Source organism: Bufo gargarizans, chromosome 6 (genome assembly GCF_014858855.1).
Source record: "Bufo gargarizans isolate SCDJY-AF-19 chromosome 6, ASM1485885v1, whole genome shotgun sequence".
NCBI lineage: Eukaryota > Metazoa > Chordata > Amphibia > Anura > Bufonidae > Bufo > Bufo gargarizans.
This window is the reverse complement of record NC_058085.1, coordinates 241,710,826-241,731,672: the sequence shown is the minus strand read 5'-3', so window position 1 is coordinate 241,731,672 and position 20,847 is coordinate 241,710,826. Positions and strand designations below refer to the sequence as shown.

Here is a 20,847-nt window from a genome sequence, read left to right as displayed (position 1 = left end):
TCACACTAGTGATTCGGGAAATCATTAAACGTTAAAATCACAATTTATTAATGAATTCCTGATGATACTGATGCATGATTTCCCATGACCCGTTCTCTAGCATGATCTTGAACTCATGCAACTGCTCGGACGTCATTTAGTCCATCAAACTGATCATGCTTAGCCCATAATGTTAGTTTGGGCTGCGTTGAAACGCCGACTCCGCCCCCTCCCAGCGGTCGAATCAAGTCAGCACCAAACTCCATCTGATGTTGGGCAAAACCTTCTAGAGCGTCGGAAACGACCTCTACAAGGTTCGCATAATCGGCTCGATTTGGCCTACCGGATCTCTGCCCGCTCACCAGGGCTCTCAAATTTTGACAAAAACCTAAGAGCCTCTGTTGACTGGAGGGACCCGGTAGGGGACTCGGATTATCCTGAGCCGATGCATGAGGGACAGGAGGGCTGGCGCTGGAGATCTGTTCCAGTTCCGCCTCCGAAGGTTGGTCAGGCTCCCGAGTGCTGCTGGCACTTCTGTAGGAAAAATAAAAAGGAAAGTTAGGAATTGTTCTTTAACCACCTCCCGACCGCTGTACGCACTGATGCGTCCGGGAGGTGGTTGATTTACTCCTGGACGCATTGGCGCGTCATCTCGCGAGACGCATTTCGTCAAGGAGTATTTTGTCAGCTGGCAGGTTGCTGATTTTTAAAAAAAACAATCAGAGTGCCAGATAACAGATCATATTAGTAAATATGATCTGTTATATGGCTGCCTGCTCCTCTGCTGGTTCTTTTCGTCGGTTGGATCCAGCAGAGGAGCAGGCTACACAGTGAGTACACCAACAGCACATACTAGCCCCAGATCACCCCCTGAACCCCAATTAACCCTTTGATCACCCCTGTCAATCACTAGTGAAAGGAAAAAAGTGATCAGTGCAAACTGGTATTGACTGATAGGTTTTAGGATAGTTTAGGCCCCTTGGTTAGGTAGTTTAGGGATCAGTTAGCGCCCAGCCCACCGCACCGCAGTCACTGATTCGCTGATTAGCGTATCGCTAATCAGCATTTGTACTTTTATAGTATCTGGAAGTGATCAAAACTGATCACGGTCAGATCTATAATTGTATTAGTGTCACTTTAGTTCGCCCTCCACCCAAAATGCAGTGTTTGCCCGATCAGGCCTGATCGGATCGCCCACACGTGCGTTCACCCACGCCCAGCCCCACCGCAGTGACAAAAATTTTTTTTTTGATCACTGCACATTCACTTTACACGCCTGCGGCGATAAAAAAATCAGTTTTGATATTTTTATCACCGCAGCGGCCTCCGGTACTTCGCTAGCCTCCCCTTTGTAAGACAGGCTTGCTTTTTTTCTTGGGTAGTCTCAGGGAATACCCCGAAATTTAGTTGCCCAAATGTCAAACAGGGGGTATTCTTCTGAAGAGGCCTACAGGCTTCTGACCCAGTCGGATGAGGAGTGGGAACCCTCATCTGATGAATCCAGCGGGTCAGAATACGAACCTGTAGAAAGCAGTGGCTCTCTGACCCAAAGTTCGGACGAGGAGGCTGAGGTCCCTGATAGCACCAGGCGTACCCGGCCCCGTGTCGCTAGACCGCAGGTTTCAAGAGCAGCAGAGTGGGGCTGGTGCTGTCGGATTACGTAGTGAGGCATACACCAGCAGCGCAGCCCTTCCTGGACCTAGTACCAGCACTGCCGTAGAACATGGTGAAGTAGCAAGCACCAGAAGGGAAGTTGAAGCTGGTACGGTGGCACGTGCAGTAGTGACCCCGTCGCAGCCACCGCAAAGACGTGCCCGTAGAGCCCCTAGAATCTCTGAGGTGCTGGCAAACTCTGATTGGCAGTCCCCAACTTCAGCCGCACCTATAGTTCCCCCTTTCACCACCCAGTCTGGAGTTCGGGTTGAGACAGCTCAGATCGATTCGGCCCTGGGATTTTTTTGAGCTGTTCTTGACTGTGGAGCTCTTAGACTTAGTTGTGGCAGAGACAAACCGGTATGCCACACAATTTATAACCGCTAACCCGGGAAGCTTTTATGCCCAGCCTTTCCGGTGGAAACCAGTCCAAGTTTCCGAAATTAAAATTTTTTTGGGCCTTCTCCTCAACATGGGTCTAACTAAAAAGCATGAATTGCAGTCATATTGGTCCACGAACCCAATTCATCACATGCCCATGTTCTCTGCTGCTATGTCCAGGACACGATTTGAGACCATCCTGCGTTTCCTGCACTTTAGTGATAACAGCACCTCCCGTCCCAGAGGCCACCCTGCTTTTGACCGGCTCCACAAAATTCGGCCCCTCATAGACCATTTCAACCAGAAATTTGCAGATTTGTATACCCCTGAGCAAAACATCTGCGTAGAAGAGTCCCTAATACATTTTACCGGGCGCCTTGGCTTCAATACAATACAATACATCCCAAGCAAGCGCGCCCGGTATGGGGTCAAATTGTATAAGCTCTGTGAAAGGGCCACAGGCTATACCCACAAATTTCGTGTCTATGAGGGAAAAGATCAGACCCTGGAGCCGGTCGGTTGCCCTAACTACCTGGGGAGCAGTGGGAAGATAGTCTGGGACTTGGTGTCACCCTTATTCGGCAAGGGGTACCATCTTTATGTGGACAATTTCTACACAAGTGTGGCCCTCTTTAGGCATTTGTTTCTAGAACGGATTGGCGCCTGTGGTACCGCGCGAACTAGTCGCGCGGGCTTCCCCCAACGGCTCGTTAGCACCCGTCTTGCAAGGGGGCAGAGGGCCGCACTGTGTAACGAAGAACTGCTCGCGGTGAAATGGAGAGACAAGCGTGACGTTTACATGCTCTCCTCCATTCACGCAGACACGACAATCCAAATTGAGCGAGCAACCCGTGTCATTGAAAAGCCCCTCTCAGTCCACGACTATAACCTTCACATGGGAGGGGTGGACTTCAATGACCAGATGTTGTCTCCGTATTTAGTTTCCCGCAGAACCAGACGCTGGTATAAGAAGGTGTCTGTATATTTAATTCAATTGGCTCTGTATAATAGTTTTGTTCTCTACAGTAAGGCTGGGAGAACTGGATCCTTCCTCAAATTTCAGGAAGAGATCATCGCGAACCTCCTGTACCCAGGAGGTTCCGTGGCCCCATCCACCAGTGTAGTTAGCCGTCTACACGACATTTCCCCAGTGTCGTTCCTGGTACCTCAAACCGACCGCCACCCCGAAAAAAATGTTGTGTCTGTAGCAGGAGTGGAATAAGGCGTGACATCCGCTATTTCTGTCCTGACTGTCCTGACCACCCTGCCCTATGCTTAGGGGAGTGTTTCCGGAAGTACCACACACAGGTACACTATTAGCATAGGGATCATCTCACCAGGACAGGCACACAGGGCTATTAGGGCCCATTCACTCACACAGCTGCTGCAAACGTCTCCTTTCACCTGGGACAAAGTGCATAACGCACTTCGCCACATCTTTGGGCGATTTGCGCTTTGCACATTGACCCATGGGGAAGGAGAGGTTTGTTCTATAAAGGTAAAAAAAATAAAAAAACACCAGTAAGCAAAAAGGTTAATGTTTAGTTCAAAAAGTTAAAGTTTATATGTTCTGTTCCAAAGTTAATAAAATTATTGCGTTGCGGCCTGGTTTTTTCTTTTTTTCTTTTAGTTTTTTTACCTTCCAGGTGGACCAACCGATCTACTAGCTGCAGCACTGATGTGCATTCTGACAGAAGCATTGCGCTGCTGTCAGATTACACACAAGTCGGTGTATGCGGCGCTGCAAGACGAGATTTCTACTCTGCAGTAACAGATACGTTTGCCGAGGCATACGAGCTGAGGAGGAGGCGGTGTTCATATGCTTTGGCAAACACTTTGTATGTAAAAAAATAAATAAAAAAATCCCGGCAATGATTTATTCATCCACATCGATTGATGTGAATGGAGAAATCTGGTTTGCCAGGGCATACGAGCTAAGTGGGTATGGATGTTGGGCGGAGCTCCTATGTCCTGGCAGACGCCGTTTCCCCTCCTTTTTTTATTTTGGGCAGAGATTTTTTCATCCACATTGATCGATGTGAATGAAGAAATCTGTGCCGTTCATTTTTTTCTTTCAGCCCAGAGGCTGAACGGAAAAAAAAATCTCATTACCTGTATGCTCAATATAAGGAGAATAGCAGAAACTCCTAATGCTGGCCATACATGTAATGATTGCGGAGACCCTCAAATGCCAGGGCAGTACAAACACCCCACAACTGACCCCATTTTGGAAAGAAGACACCCCAAGGTATTCGCTGAGGGGCATATTGAGTCCATGAAAGATTAAAATTTTTGTCCTAAGTTAGCAGAAAGTGAGACTTTGTGAGAAAAAACAAAAAAAAAACAATTTCCGCTAACTTATGCCAAAAAAATACATTTCTATGAACTCGCCATGCCCCTCATTGAATACCTTGGGGTGTCTTCTTTCCAAAGTGGGGTCACATGTGGGGTATTTATACTGCCCTGGCTTTTTAGGGGCCCTAAAGCGTGAGAAGAAGTCTGGGATCCAAATGTCTAAAAATGCCCTCCTAAAAGGAATTTGGGCACTTTTGCAGCCTAGATGCGCAAAAGTGTCACACATCTGGTATCGCCGTACTCAGGAGAAGCTGGGGAATGTGTTTTGGGGTGTCATTTTACATATACCCATGCTGGGTGAGATAAATATCTTGGTCAAATGCCAACTTTGTATAAAAAAATGGGAAAAGTTGTCTTTTGCCAAGATATTTCTTTCACCCAGCATGGGTATATGTAAAATGACACCCCAAAACACATTCCCCAACTTCTCCTGAGTACAGCGATACCAGATGTGTGACACTTTTTTGCAGCCAAGGTGGGCAAAGGGGCACATATTCCAAAGTGCACCTTTTGGATTTCGCAGGCCATTTTTTACACATTTTGATTGCAAAGTTCTTCTCACACATTTGGGCCCCTAAATTGCCAGGGCAGTATAACTATGCCACAAGTGACCCAATTTTGGAAAGAAGACACCCCAAGGTATTCCGTGAGGGGCATGGCGAGTTCCTAGAATTTTTTATTTTTTGTCGCAAGTTAGTGGAATATGAGACTTTGTAAGGAAAAAATAAAATAAAAAAATAAAAAATCATCATTTTCCGTTAACTTGTGACAAAAAAATTACAAATTCTAGGAACTCGCCATGCCCCTCACTGAATACCTTGGGGTGTCTTCTTTCCAAAATGGGGTCACTTGTGGCGTAGTTATACTGCCCTGGCAATTTAGGGGCCCAAATGTGTGAGAAGTACTTTGCAATCAAAATGTGTAAAAAATGACCTGCGAAATCCGAAAGGTGCACTTTGGAATATGTGCCCCTTTGCCCACCTAGGCTGCAAAAAAGTGTCACACATCTGGTATCGCCGTACTCAGGAGAAGTTGGGGAATGTGTTTTGGGGTGTCAGTTTACATATACCCATGCTGGGTGAGAAAAATATCTTGGTCAAATGCCAACTTTGTATAAAAAAATGGGAAAAGTTGTCTTTTGCCAAGATATTTCTCTCATCCCTCCTGAAGCGGTCCCGGATAGATCGCCAATGCGTTTTAACCAGTTTGACTATCGAAAAAAACTATAAAAACTAAAATCAGTATGATGAAAGGAAAAGAACAATATTTTAATGTATTAAAATACATATTGTTTTACTTACCATATTTCTCCTGAGCCGCCGCTTTTAGATCCCCCCAGGTCTCGGAAATTTCAGCACAGATGTCCCTCCAGGGCCGCTGGGTACGACGATGATCAGCGTGGTGGCGGTCTGAGTGGTCCCATAATGCTGGACGCGCCTCCACCAGTTGGATGTGGAGCAGGTTATCGATGGTCGGAACCCCGAACTCCTCATCTTCCCTGGTGGAGCCTACGGAACCCTGAAAAAAAGGAAATACAAACTTTAATGTAAATCCTAATACCAAATGAAAATTAAAACTACTTAATTCAAGACTTACACGTCTACGACCGCCACGCTCATTCCCGCGGACTCTGGAGGCGACTGGGGGATCCTCGCTGGCGGCTCTAGGTGCAGATTGCTAAAACAAATATTTTTTTTTTTTTAGAAGACTACTTAAATAAATAAAAAAATTACGATATCTATATATCTATCTATATATATATATATATATATATATATTTACTTCTTGACAGCCCCGGTCAGCTCCCCTGGACGCTGGCAATTCGGCAGGTGAGCCGGCCACTTCCGGAGAGCCCTCTGATGATGATGAAGAAATCTATAATAAGAGCACATACTGAATAATGCAACGGATCAAACAGTACAAACTCCAAGTGTTGCTTTTATACTTACCGGCCACTGGATACGACGTCGCCTTCTGGGTGGGTTTTTCCAGTCTATGCTTTGCTTCTTTGATGACATCTGTACGCAACAGAATACTAGACAAAATGCGGATAACGTTAAAGGAATTTGTAGCGCACTATTTCCTCATATATCAACAATTTTTTTTTTTAATACTTAGTTTTTAAAATATAGATCTGGGCTTGCCCACCGCAGATGTTTCTTTAAATTTATTTTCTTTTTGTTTTTTTGGGAGCGGCCCTAATAATAAAATGATAAAAAAAAATTAATCCGACAGGAGCCATAATCCCCCCCAAGTAGGGTTGGACGATATCAAAAATAAAGAAAAAAAACACAAGGAGACGTTATACTGTATGGGGGGCCACAAGGAGACGTTATACTGTATGGGGGGCCACAAGGAGACGTTATACTGTATGGGGGGCCACAAGGAGACGTTATACTGTATGGGGGCAGCCACAAGGAGACGTTATACTGTATGGGGGCAGCCACAAGGAGACGTTATACTGTACGGGGGCAGCCACAAGGAGACGTTACACTGTACGGGGGCAGCCACAAGGAGATGTTATACTGTATAGGGGCCACAAGGAGACGTTGCACTGTATGGGGGGCCACAAGGAGACGTTATACTGTATGGGGGGCCACAAGGAGGCATTGCACTGTATGGGGGGCCACAAGGAGACGTTGCACTGTATGGGGGGGCCACAAGGAGACGTTGCACTGTATGGGGGGCCACAAGGAGACGTTGCACTGTATGGGGGGCCACAAGGAGACGTTGCACTGTATGGGGGGCCACAAGGAGACGTTGCACTGTATGGTATGGGGGGCCACAAGGAGACGTTGCACTGTATGGGGGGCCACAAGGAGACGTTATACTGTATGGGGGGCCACAAGGAGGCATTGCACTGTATGGGGGGCCACAAGGAGACGTTGCACTGTATGGGGGGCCAACAAGGAGACGTTGCACTGTATGGGGGGCCACAAGGAGACGTTGCACTGTATGGGGGGCCACAAGGAGACGTTGCACTGTATGGGGGGCCACAAGGAGACGTTGCACTGTATGGGGGGCCACAAGGAGACATTGCACTGTATGGGGGGCCACAAGGAGGCGTTGCACTGTATGGGGGGCCACAAGGAGGCGTTGCACTGTATGGGGGGGGCCCACAAGGAGGCGTTGCACTGTATGGGGGCCACAAGGAGGCGTTACACTGTATGGGGGGGCCGCAAGGAGGCGTCACACTGTATGGGGGCCACAAGGAGGCGTCACACTGTATGGGGGGCCACAAGGAGGCGTCACACTGTATGGGGGGCCACAAGGAGGCGTTACACTGTATGGGGGGCCACAAGGAGGCGTTACACTGTATGGGGGGCCACAAGGAGGCATTGCACTGTATGGGGGGGCCACAAGGAGCGTTATAATAAGGTCTTATGGGAGCGAGGAGGAGGGAGAGCCGGGGCGGCCGCTGCGGGAAGTAGTAAGTTTATAACTTCGTCATCAGACAGAACGCACTAATGCGGCAGCCGCAGGAAAAGTACAGTACTCACACAGGGGATCGCCACACACTGGTGGGTGACGACGGTGATGATGTCAGATGGTGGGTGGAGACTTGACTAAGGGAGGCGGAGCAAGAAGGAGGCAGGCCAGGAGCGAGAGGAAGTAATGTTATGTTACCCAGCGCTATGCAAGGTGCAGGGGCGGGCGGTAAGTGATCAGTCAGTTCCTGAAGGTGAGTTGTTAGAAGCGAGACAAATGGGCAAGCGGGCGGACGCACGTTTAGAAGAGGTCAGCGCACAATGTGCGCTGACCTCTTTGATGACGTCACAAAATACAGCAGTATTTAGGAAACGGCGATATCGGCATATCGCCGTTTTATTAATACCGCGGTATATCGTGATACCGGTATATCGCCCAACTCTACCCCCAAGTGCCATAAACACCCCCAGAGACAGCAGCCCCGCATAGTGCCACCAGCCCCCCACAATGACATCAGGCCCCCAGTTCCAAACAACCTTCCCACAGTGCCCTCAGCCCCCCCAATGCCAGCAGCCCCCACAGTTCCAGCCACAAACACCCCCGCAGTGCCAGCAGCAAGCACAGTTACAGCCACAAACACCCCCGCTGTGCCAGAAGCACCGCACACTTCCAGCCACAAAAACCCCTGCAGTGCCAGAAGCACCGCACAGTTCCAGCCACAAAAACCCCTGCAGTGCCAGAAGCACCGCACAGTTCCAGGAAGTTACTGGGCATGCGCAGAGACGTGAACGGTTTCTAACGGATCCATGTCAAAGCTGGGCCAGGATAGAAGGATCTGTCCCCATTGACTTCCATTGTAAGTCTGGACGGATCCGTTTGGCTCCGCGCGGCCAGGCGGACACCAAAACGCTGCAAGCTGCGTTCAGGTGTCCGCCTGCTGAGCGGAACGGAGGCCAAACGCTGCCAGACTGATGCATTCTGAGCGGATCCTTATCCACTCAGAATGCATTGGGGCTGGACGGATCCGTTCGGGCCGCTTGTGAGAGCCTTTAAACAGAATTCACAAGCGGAGCCCCGAACGCAAGTGTGAAAGTAGCCTTAGTAAATGCTTGTTTTTCTCATGAATTAACAATACTGGATCATCTTTTCTTAGCATGCTCCATTGTGCCTCTGCTAGTCCAGGTGGAAGTGTATCAGTAAATTGATCACTGGCTAGTGATGGGCATTATAAGCATCAGCACCGATATCCAATTGTTTAATATGACTAATTTAAAGTTATTTACAGGACTGCTCACCTGGTTCCTGTACTTTAGCGGCCTCCATTCACTTACACTGGGGACAGAGTGCTCATGGGCTAGTTCCCCTATCTGTCCCATTGAAAGTGAATGGTGGCCGCTGAAGTATAGGATTCAGATGAGCAGTTCTGCAAGCATAAATCAGGCACATTAAACCATTGGATATCGGTGCCGATGCTTATAATGCCTATCACGAGCTGTTCCTAGCACATGTGCAGCCAGATACAGATAGTGGCCAACCCCTTTAAGCACCAAACAATATACTAAAGGTGAAGATGCTTAAAACTGGAAGAATGCATTCTGGGAGCGCAGCAGGTGGGCAGACCTGCAGGAAAACATAAATGAGGAAAAATAGAAAAAAAAAAAAAAAAACACCACGACACTCACCAATCTAATCAGTTCCATTAGTTAGTCCAAAAGAGCAATATGCTTCTGGGACTGGATAAGAGATGGTACTGGCCTAGGCTGTTTCTTGCCTCCTGAAGCTTTCTCAAGACCTGATGGGACCAAGCGTAATTATGCCTAAATCTCCAGCCGCCAATGTACCATCATTGACTCTTCGAAGACACAGCGACAATACAGGTCACAGTTAATGGGATTGTCTCACTTCAGTAAGTGGCATTTATAATGTAGAGAAAGTTAATACAAGCCACTTACTAATGTATTGTTATTATCCATATTGCCTCCTTTGCTGACTGGATTCATTCTTCCATCACATTATACACTGCTCGTTTCCACGGTTACAGACCACCCTGCAATCTATTAGTGGTGGTCGTGCTTGCACAATATAGGAAAAAGCACTAGCCTATGTGTGCTCCCTTGGTCCCGGCCACCAGAGAGGCTGATGCTTTTTCATATAGTGTGCAAGCACGACCATCACTGATGGATTGCAGGGTAGTCTGTAAACGAGCAGTGTATAATGTGATGGAAGAATGAATCCAGCAGGCAATATGGACAATCACAATACATTAGTAAGTGCCTTGTATTAACTTTCTCTACATGATAAATGCCAGTTACTGAAGTGAGACAATCCCTTTAAAGGGGTTAGTCCGAGTTATTTTTTTGTTCTTTCTATGTTCCTAACTAAGCAGATGTAACAGCTTTCCAATTCACTCACTTTATCTGCAGTGGCTGGTTTCTCAGATTTCACTGAGGGTCATATGACCTATGATGTCCGCTTCTCTCCCTGCTCTGATAAAGGTCGTTTACAAGCCTGTAAACCAGACGTCACAGTCTACTCTCTGCTAGGATTCTTAACCCCTTCAGCTGCACAGCAGTGAGGAGACAATGCTGGGCACTGGAGCTAATATAGTAGAGAGAGCATTGCACAAGAAGGTAGGGGGAAGATCATGTGTGTATTAGCAGTGTCATTATACAGCTGGGATAGTTCTACACTTACAACATGCTGCAGAGTCTCCCAGCACTCAGGGCAGCTCTTGTATCCACTCCCTTAGCTGTGTTATTATACAGGTGGGACTTGTAGTCCTACACATACAACATTCTGCAGAGTCTCCCAGCAGGCAGACATGTCACTCAGGGCAGCTCTTGTATCCACTCCCTTAGCAGTGTCATTATACAGCTGGGACTTGTAGTCCTACACATACAACATGCTGCAGAGTCTCCCAGCAGGCAGACATGTCACTCAGGGCAGCTCTTGTATCCACTCCCTTAGCAGTGTCATTATACAGGTGGGACTTGTAGTCCTACACATACAACATTCTGCAGAGTCTCCCAGCACTCAGGGCAGCTCTTGTATCCACTCCCTTAGCAGTGTCATTATACAGACGGGACTTGTAGTCCTACACATACAACATGCTGCAGAGTCTCCCAGCAGGCAGACTTTTCACTCAGGGCAGCTCTTGTATCCACTCCCTTAACAGAGCAGGGGGAGGGGCAGAGGTTGTTTTTATTGTATGTAAACAAAGGGCCAGAAAAGAACCAGGGAAATGAGGAAAAATATATATATTTTTTGCATAAAACTTGCTTAGCTCAGTTATATATCAGATTTTCAGTGCTATATTATTTTCTTTCATAACTCGGACAACCCCTTTAAGGAAGCGGGGTGCTGTGGAGGTCACTGTTAAGGGGCGAGGTCACTGTTAAAGGGGTTGTCCGGGTTCAGAGCTGAACCCAGACATACCTCCATTTTCACCCAGGCAGCCCCCCTGACTTGAGCATCGGAGCAGTTCATAATCTGATGCTCTCCTTTGCCGTGCGCTAAATCGCACGGGGCAAAGGCATTTTCAGGAGTTCCGGTGACGAACCGGGCTCTCCATGGGGCTGCCAGGAAGCCCGGTGACGTCACTGGCACTGATTGGCGGGCTTTAGCGCTGCCCTAGTCAGGACAGCACTAAAGCACGCCCATTAAAGCCGGTGACGTCAGCTCCGATGCTAGCCTCAGGGGGCTGCCTGAGTAAAAATATGGTTATGTTTGGGTTCAGCTCTGAACCCGGACAACCCCTTTAAGGAGGCAGGGTGCTGTGGAGGTCACCGTTAAGCGAGTGGAGTGCTGTGGAAGTCACTGTTAAGGGGGTTTGCTGCTGTGGAGGTCACTGTTAATAAGGCATGGTCCTGTGGAGATCAGTGTAAAGGGAGGAGGACACTGTTAAGGGGGTGTGGTCGTCATCCAGTAACACCTCACATAATGGGCAAAATGGGGTTAATGTGTGGGTACATGATGGGGGTCACTTACAAATAATATGAGGCATATGGAGGTCCAAATTGATTAAACCTTGTGCCTCACATTAATAATAAGCAATTCCTTCATGTACCTCTTCACATTAACCCCATGTTGCCTATTGTGTGAAGGGTTACTTAAATAAGGTTACTATTAGGCCTCATGCACACGACCGTTGTGTGGATCCGTGTCCGTTGTTCCGTTTTCCGTGATTTTCTGCAGGGCCCATTGACTTTCAATGGGTCAGTTGAAAACTCAGAATATGCACTGTGGGCATTTGTGTATGGCAGCGTCAGGTGGGCGCTGTGTATGGCAGCGTCAGGTGGGCGCTGTGTATGGCAGCGTCAGGTGGGCGCTGTGTATGGCAGCGTCAGGTGGGCGCTGTGTATGGCAGCGCCAGGTGGGCGCTGTGTATGGCAGCGCCAGGTGGGCGCTGTGTATGGCAGCGCCAGGTGGGCGCTGTGTATGGCAGCGCCATGTATTATATATATGATTTACCGCAAAATTTGTACTCCTCCTCAGCAAAAAATATTTCGCAAAATTGTGAAGAGGAGTATGTTTATTCTTCTGGAAAAAATTTATTGCGACCTCTGGATTAATCCTCTCTACTGGTGGTCTGTTTGGCTCCCCTCACATCACCACAGGTCCCAACACCTCAAACAGCTCGGTCAGACCAGCATAGAATTTAAATCACTCCCTTTCCCTATTTTACAAATTAGAAAAACAATAAAGATCACTGGTATTGTTGCATCCGAAAATGTTAGAATCCTTGCAGGATGACAGGCCGAACTGGATGGACAAATGTCTTTATTCGGCCTTATAAATAGGGCTGCAGCTAACGATTATTTGAATAATCGATTAGTTGCCGATTAATTTCTACGATTAATCGATTAATCGGCAAAAACGACAAAATTACAAAACAGCTGCTCCGCCCACCTCATGAATGAAGGAGGCAGAGCAGGCATGTCACTTGAGTGAGTGACGTTACGCCGCCGTCCGCTCTGCCTGGCTGTTACAGGAGCGTCATTGTAAAAAGGTAAAATAAAGATGCAGGGACCGCCCGCCCGCCCGCATAGCAACGAATCGGCGATTATTCGATAACTGGATTCGTCGACAACGAATCCAGTTATCGAATATAATCGATTACATCGATTAATCGTTGCAGCCCTACTTATAAACTGTTACTATAAAAGTATTTATCCCATATGGTGAATGTCGTAATAGACAAAAGTGGCTGAGTTGCTGTTTTTTGGTTCACCTTCCAAAAAGATTGAATAAAAATTGATTAATAATTCATAAATAAAAACTACAGATCACCCCACAGAAATGAGCCCCTTGACAGCTCTATAGACTTAAATATTAAAAAGTTATGGATGTCAGAATATGGCGGTGCAAAGACATTTGATATTGATGTAATCGTTCTGGACCACAGAATGAAGTTAAGGCTGCATGCACACGACCGTGTGCCCCCCGTGGCTGTATTGTGGCCCGCATACAGCAGGTCCGCAATACACGGCCATCGGATGTGTGCATTCCGCATCACGGATCGGAACCCCAAGGAAGCACTACGGAGTGCTTCCGTGGTGCTTCTGGCCGTGCCTACGCATAGAAAAAAAGTAGCGCATGCACTCCTTTTTTGCGTTGTGGACCGTCGGATGTGGATCGCTTACCCCATTCAAGTGAATAGGTCTGCATGCGGCTGCCCCACGGTCTGTGCCCGTGCATTGCGGTCCACGGAGCCCTAACGTTCGTGTGCATGTAGCCTTACATGTCAGTTTTACCGCATAGGAAACACTGTAAAAATGAAACTCCTTTACCACTTCCCATCTGGGCCATTTGCCCCCTTCCTGACCAGGCCTAATTTTGCAAAACTGACATATCTCACTTTATGTGGTAATAACTTTGGAATGCCTTTACTTATTCAAGTCATTCAGAAATTGTTTTCTCGTGACACATTGTACTTCATGATAGTCATAAATTTGAGTCAATATATTTCACCTTTATTTATGAAAAAATCCCAAATTTACCAAAAAATTTTCTAAATTCGCATTTTTCTAAATTTCAATTTCTCTGCTTTTAAAACAGAAAGTGATACCTCATAAAATATTTATTACTTAACATTCCCCATATGTCTACTTTATGTTGGCATCATTTTGGAAATGTAATTTTTTTTTTTAAGACGTTAGAAGTTTAGAAGCAATTCTTAAAATTTTTAAGAAAATTGCCAAAACCCACTTTTTAAGGACCAATTAAGGTCTGAAGTCACTTTAGGGGGCGAACATAGTGGATACCCCCATAAATGACCCCATTGTAGAAACTACACCCCTTAAGTTACTTAAAAAACGATTTTACAAACTTTGTTAACCCTTTAGGCGTTCCATAAGAATTAAAGGAAAATGGAGATCAAATTTTTAAATGTCACTTTTTTGGCAGATTTTCCATTTGAATCCAATTTTTTTCTTTAACACATCGATGGTTAACAGCCAAACAAAACTCAATATTTATTACCCAGATTCTGCGGTTTACATAAACACCCACATGTGGTCATAAACTGCTTTATGGGCACACGGCAGGGCGCAGAAGAAAAGGAACTCCACATGGTTTTTAGATGCCATGTCCCATTTGAAGCCCCCCTGTTGCACCCTTACAGTAGAAACTCCCAAGAAGTGATCCCATTTTGGAAACTAGGGGATAAGGTGCCAGTTTTATTGGTACTATTTTTGGGTACATATGATTTTTTTGTTTATTCATTATAGCACTTTATTGGGCAAGGTGACCAAAAAATTGATTGTTTTAGCACAGTTTTTATTTATTTATTTATTTTTACAGCGTTCACCTGAGGGGTTCAGTCAAGTGACATTTTTATAGAGCAGACAATAATAGCATTTTGAAACAAAAAATTATGTTTTAATGCGTCCATGTTCTGAGAGCTATAGTTTTTTTATTTTTTGAGAGAATTTCTTATGTAGGGGCTCATTTTTTGCGGGATGAGGTGACGGTTTTATAGGTGACGGTTTTATTGGTGCCGTTTTGAGGGACATACGCCTTTTTGATCACTTGGTGTTGCACTTTTTGTGATGTAAGGTGACAAAAATTTTTTTTTTTTACGGTGTTCACCCAAGGGGTTAGGTCATGTAATATTTTCATAGAGCTGGTTTTTACGGACGCGGCAATACCTAATATGTATACTTTTTTTATTTATTTCACTTTAACACAATAATAGCATTTTTTAAACCCAAAAAATTATGTTTTAGTGTCTCCATGTTCTAAGAGCTATAGTTTTCAGGTTTTTTTTCCAGAGATTTTCTTATGTAGGGGCTCATTTTTTGCGGGTTGAGGTGACCGTTTTATTGTTACCATTTTGTGGGACATACGCCTTTTTGATCACTTGGTGTTGCACCTTTAGTGATGCAAGGTGACAAAAATGGCTTTTTTTGACAGTTATTTTTATTTTTTTAAATAACGCGGCAATACCAAATATGTCTATTTTATTAAATTTTTTCTATTTAAAAAAATAATAATTCCTTACTTGGGGAATTTTTTTTTTTTTTTACATGTGAAACCTTTTTCTTTTTTTCTTTATTATTTTTTAACACTTCTCTCTGGGTTGCCCTGCTGTCACTGACAGCGGGCAACCCGATCAGCAGCTGCAGTTTCTAAACGGGCGTTCTGGAACATCCATTCAGAAATAGAGAACTACCTCCCGGACAGTTATAGTCAACGTGCGGATGGGAGGTGGTTAAAGAATGACAGGTGGAATTTTTTCCCCAAATCCAGACCATTTAGATTTCCCAGCTTCTTACTATGTCATATGGAATATTAAGTGATGCCATTACAAATTACAACTTGTCCCACAAAAAACTAGCTCTGAATTTGCTATGAGAACGAAAAAAGTAAGCCATGTCTCCTGGCATGCAGGGGGCAAAAAAATAAGTGCTAGTTCCATCAGTGTGAGTTTCAGGATGGTGACTCAACTTTCTTATTCCTATTTCATGCACTAATGTCATATAGAACTCTCTATAACCTGTGTATATGTATGTGTGTGTGTATATATATATATATATATATATATATATATATATAATTTGTAATTGTATTTGAGATTTTGATATATAGTATTCTGGTTCAGAAAGCTGAGTACAGCCTTACAGAATGATGCTTTATATTAATAGGACTGTACAGTTGTAAACAAGTGTGGTGAACGTGTGACACCTAGCAGCCATTCCTATTTGACAAGAGGTTGTAGAAGTACCCAGAGTTCCATTATATTGTTAGATAAGGGGAACAATGATCAGAAGATCCTGGACCTCACCAACAAGATCATTGAGCTGCTGACTGGAGAGGTGAGCGCTGCCGGGAATACTGGGACATTATATAGTAACATCAAGAGAGATGTCTGAATGATGCCGGTATCATTGTTTGTGTCAGGTTCCTATAAGATGTCAGGATGTCACTGTCTATTTCTCCATGGAGGAGTGGGAGTATATAGAAGGACATCAGGATGTGTACAAGGACATCATGATGGAGAATTGCAAGCTTCTCACATCTCCAGGTAAAAGAAGAACAATCCCATTGCATTACACACAAAGTATTATCACTGTTACTAGCAAATTAGGCACAGTTTGGGTGACATGGATGTCTAAATTTTAAGCAGATACACACATCTTGTAACTATTGTGCTGCTTCTACCTGTGCCTGTCTCTTGTATTCTGCAATCATCTATTGAGCATCCTTTACCATCTACACAGCAGAATATGATTCGCACGGCGAGCTTTGGATGTTTCGAAGTACCAGTTGGAAGCGAAGCAGAGTTTGGTTTCAAGTTTTAAAGTGATTTTCCACTTCGAGAATAACTTACTTCAGCTCATCGGAGCCCATAGATTCTAATACTGTACGGAGACGGATCTCCATACAGTATTATTCCGAAGTTTTAGAATGAAGTGACTTTGTATGAAGCATCCGAAGCTTGCTTCGCTCAACGCTAATAAGCACTTTTACCTGTCCACTGGATAGTACAGTGTTCTCTTAAGTTACAATATTAATTGGTTCCACAATGACCATTGTAAGGATACTTTCACACTGTGGTAGCAGGGTTAGGCAGGCTGTTCTGGCGGAGGAACAGCCTGCTGGATCCATGCTGACGCTAGCCCACCGTGCCACCGGAAGTCAATTTCGGCCCCATTCACTATAATGGGGGTGGACTGGAGGTCCGGCCGCAGCACAGCAAACATACTGAGAGGCGGCCGGACAAAAACTACAGCATGCCAGACCCTGCTACCGCAAGTGTGCAAGCAGCCTGAAACAATTGTAACTTTATGGAAAACTAGTAATTGGTTTAAAAGCGCCAAAATGTCATCCCAGGATAAAGGGGAATGAAAATGTAAGAAAAATAAGCAGATAACTATGACAGTTAAGCAGTTCCTTACATATAACAGTCAGTAATTGCTGCTGGAAGCTGTAAATCACTTTCTATGAGGAGAGCAGGAGCTTCTACAGGGTCCTTTATAGCACCCAGTGTATCAGAAAAATGAAATGGTGCTGCCGTCACCTGGCATCCGAAAGAGCAGCTTATCTTAGCACAGAGGGCAGTACAGGACATGTAGTACTACTGAACTGTACTGTAAATGGAACCAACCAGAGAGCCGATACAGGTGTTTTACCAGAGAAATGGCTAGGTTGATTGGATCAGAGTCTGAGGTAATGTATGTTGAGTCTAGTTTCAACTTATGACTGCTCATAAGATATCATAGTAAGTTAAAAATATTGTATCCAGAGGCCATTTTATTTTGGTGGACCACTGGGTTAGAATGGGGGACTTAACTCTCTCAACAACCCCTCCTCCCCCCTTCAAAACTCCATAAACCACGCACTCCATTACCTAAAAAAGTCATTAAACCTTGGTAAGTAGAAATTTTGAATGGATTGGCAGTCAAGCATTCCTCAAATTCACGAAGGCCAAGCTGACTGCTCTGATGATTTTCCCCACTTTGTATCACATGTGCCAAGCTGGGATATAGAATTTAGTCAACCTTTGTACAACAAGAGCATTCACTATTCTTCATTAACCATTCTGAGATCCTTACCATTCTAGCATTCATATGGTCTTAAACAAGTGGGTGTAAAGAATTAATGTATGGTGCTAATCTATAATACCACACACAATCTGAACGGGTCTGGTCCTGTTTTTGGAAGAAAGCAGGCATATTTTTCTGATCCTTGACAACACATTTAATATTGTAGACAGTAGGTATTTAACCCTTAATGACGGCCACTATGCCTTTTTACATTGGTCATTAAGGGGCCTTATTCTAGGCTGCCACCTTCCCACAACAGCGTACAATAAGCGCTGCTTGGGTCTCCCATGGTTTGTGTTTGACAGCCAGGCTCCTTCCCTAATGGCCCGGATTGGCAGAAGTGCCTATTCCTGCTGTTTAACCCTTTACATGCCTCTGTCAGAGGTGGGTTCAGAGGGAGGGGTTCGCTCTGTCAGGCATCGGCTCCACCATGAATGAGATTGTGGGGTTCCAATATCTGTACACTGCAGCTGGGGCTCCAATAAAGGTCTGCCCTGTGTATATTCCCTATTAGGCTGTGCCAGAGGTGCAGCCTAATAGAGTGCCTGTCAGTATCATACTGACAGCATAGTACACTGCACTACAAAAGTGTGAGAGGTTAAAGGATCGCATGTGAAAGTTGCCTTGAAGGACTAATAAATGGTGAAAAAATAAGTAATTAAAGTTTTATTTAAAAGTATATCTCCAAGGTTAAAACACACACCCTTTTTCCATAGAAAAACAGCTTTTCAGTGGGAAAAATTGAAAAAAAATAAGATCCCTTCCACGTATTTTGTATTGCCGCATCCATAAAGACCCAAACTATATAATTTTCAGGTAATTTATCCAGTTGACCGCAATTATGAAAATAAGTCCAAAAGTTTGGACACACCTTCTCATTCAAAGAGTTTTCTTTCATTTGATGACTATGAAAATTGTAGATTCCCACTGAAGGCATCAAAACTATGAATTAAAACATGTGGAATTATATACATAACAAAAAAGTGTGAAACAACTGAAAATATGTCATATTCTAGGTTCTTGAAAGTAGCCACCTTTTGCTTTGATTACTGCTTTGCACACTCTTGGCATTCTCTTGATGAGCTTCAAGAGGTAGTCACCTGAAATGGTCTTCCAACAGTCTTGAAGGAGTTCCCAGAGATGCTTAGCACTTGTTGGCCCTTTTGCCTTCACTCTGCGGTCCAGCTCACCCCAAACCATCTCTATTGGGTTCAGGTCCGGTGACTGTGGAGGCCAGGTCATCTGGCGCAGCACCCCATCACTCTCCTTCATGGTCAAAGAGCCCTTACACAGCCTGGAGGTGTGTTTGGGGTCATTGTCCTGTTGAAAAATAAATGATGGTCCAACTAAACGCAAACCGGATGGAATGGCATGCCGCTGCAAGATGCTGTGGTAGCCATGCTGGTTCAGTATGCCTTCAATTTTAAATAAATCCCCAACAGTGTCACCAGCAAAGCACCCCCACACCATCTCCTCCATGCTTCACGGTGGGAACCAGGCATGTAGAGTCCATCCGTTCACCTTTTCTGCGTCGCACAAAGACCAAAGATCTCAAATTTGGACTCATCAGACCAAAGCACAGATTTCCACTGGTCTAATGTCCATTCCTTGTGTTCTTTATCCCAAACAAGTCTCTTCTGCTTGTTGCCTGTCCTTAGCAGTGGTTTCCTAGCAGATATTCTACCATGAAGGCCTGATTCACACAGTCTCCTCTTAACAGTTGTTCTAGAGATGTGTCTGCTGCTAGAACTCTGTGTGGCATTGACCTGGTCTCTAATCTGAGCTGCTGTTAACCTGCGATTTCTTAGGCTGGTGACTCGGATTAACTTATCCTCCGCAGCAGAGATGACTCTTGGTTTTCCTTTCCTGGGGTGGTCCGCATGTGAGCCAGTTTCTTTGTAGCGCTTTATGGTTTTTGTGACTGCACTTGGGGACACATTCAAAGTTTTCCCAATTTTTCGGACTGACTGACCTTCATTTCTTAAAGTAATGATGGCCACTCGTTTTTCTTTACTTAGCTGCTTTTTTCTTGCCATAATACAAATTCTAACAGTCTATTCAGTAGGACTATCAGCTGTATATCCACCTGACTTCTCCACAACGCAACTGATGGTCCCAACCCCATTTATAAGGCAAGAAATCCCACTTATTAAACCTGACAGGGCACACCTGTGAAGTGAAAACCATTTCAGGTGACTGCCTCTTGAAGCTCAACAAGAGAATGCCAAGATTGTGCAAAGCAGTAATCAAAGCAAAAGGTGGCTACTTTGAAGAACCTAGAATATGACATATTTTCAGTTGTTTCACACTATTTTGTTATGTGTATATCATTCCACATGTGTTAATTTATAGTTTTGATGCTTTCAGTGTGAATTTACAATTTTCATAGTCATGAAAATAAAGAAAACTCTTTGAATGAGAAGGTGTGTCCAAACTTTTGGTCTGTACTATAGATAGATATATAGGGGTTGGGCCAAAGAGAAAGGGTGTGCAAAACAAGATTTCTATACATTATCATAAGCCTCAAAGTTATTTTGAATTAAAAAGTTATCTAAACTTTTTTTGAAGCCATCTCCTGTATTTGCTGTGACCAACTCCTGCAGCAGGCTATTCCAGAAATTTGCAGATCTTACTGTAAAGAATGCTTGTCGCCTCTTATGACTCAATCTTTTTTTCTCCAGCTTCCTTCGATATTTTTTTGTATGGTCCGTTTATATATTTGTACAGGTTAATCATGTCCCCCCCTTAGACATCTTTTTTCAAGGCTAAACAAATTCCTTTTGTTTAATCTTTCCTCATAGCTAAGAATTTACAGGCCCTTTATGAGTTTAGTTGCTCTCCTTTGCACTTCGCCTAAACTCCAGGGCATCCTTTTTATGGACTGGTGCCCAGAACTCGACCGTGTATTCCAGGTGAGGCTGTATAGTGGCAATATTACACCCCTGTCCCGCGAGTCCATACCTCTTTTAATACAAGACAACATTCTGTTGGCCTTAGAGGCAGC

At 44.9% G+C, this 20,847-nt stretch overlaps 1 protein-coding gene across 2 annotated transcripts in view; it reads left to right on the top strand.

Annotated features, from left to right (window-relative positions):
• The window catches only part of LOC122941369 (oocyte zinc finger protein XlCOF7.1-like), a 33,048-nt gene that overhangs the window by 9,972 nt on the left and 2,229 nt on the right, over positions 1-20,847 (top strand). For both annotated transcript variants that reach the window (XM_044298573.1, XM_044298574.1), the window contains exons 3-4: positions 15,942-16,112; positions 16,198-16,321. In XM_044298573.1, coding sequence (XP_044154508.1) covers positions 15,942-16,112; positions 16,198-16,321 — 295 coding nt within the window. The remainder of the gene's footprint in view (positions 1-15,941; positions 16,113-16,197; positions 16,322-20,847) is intronic.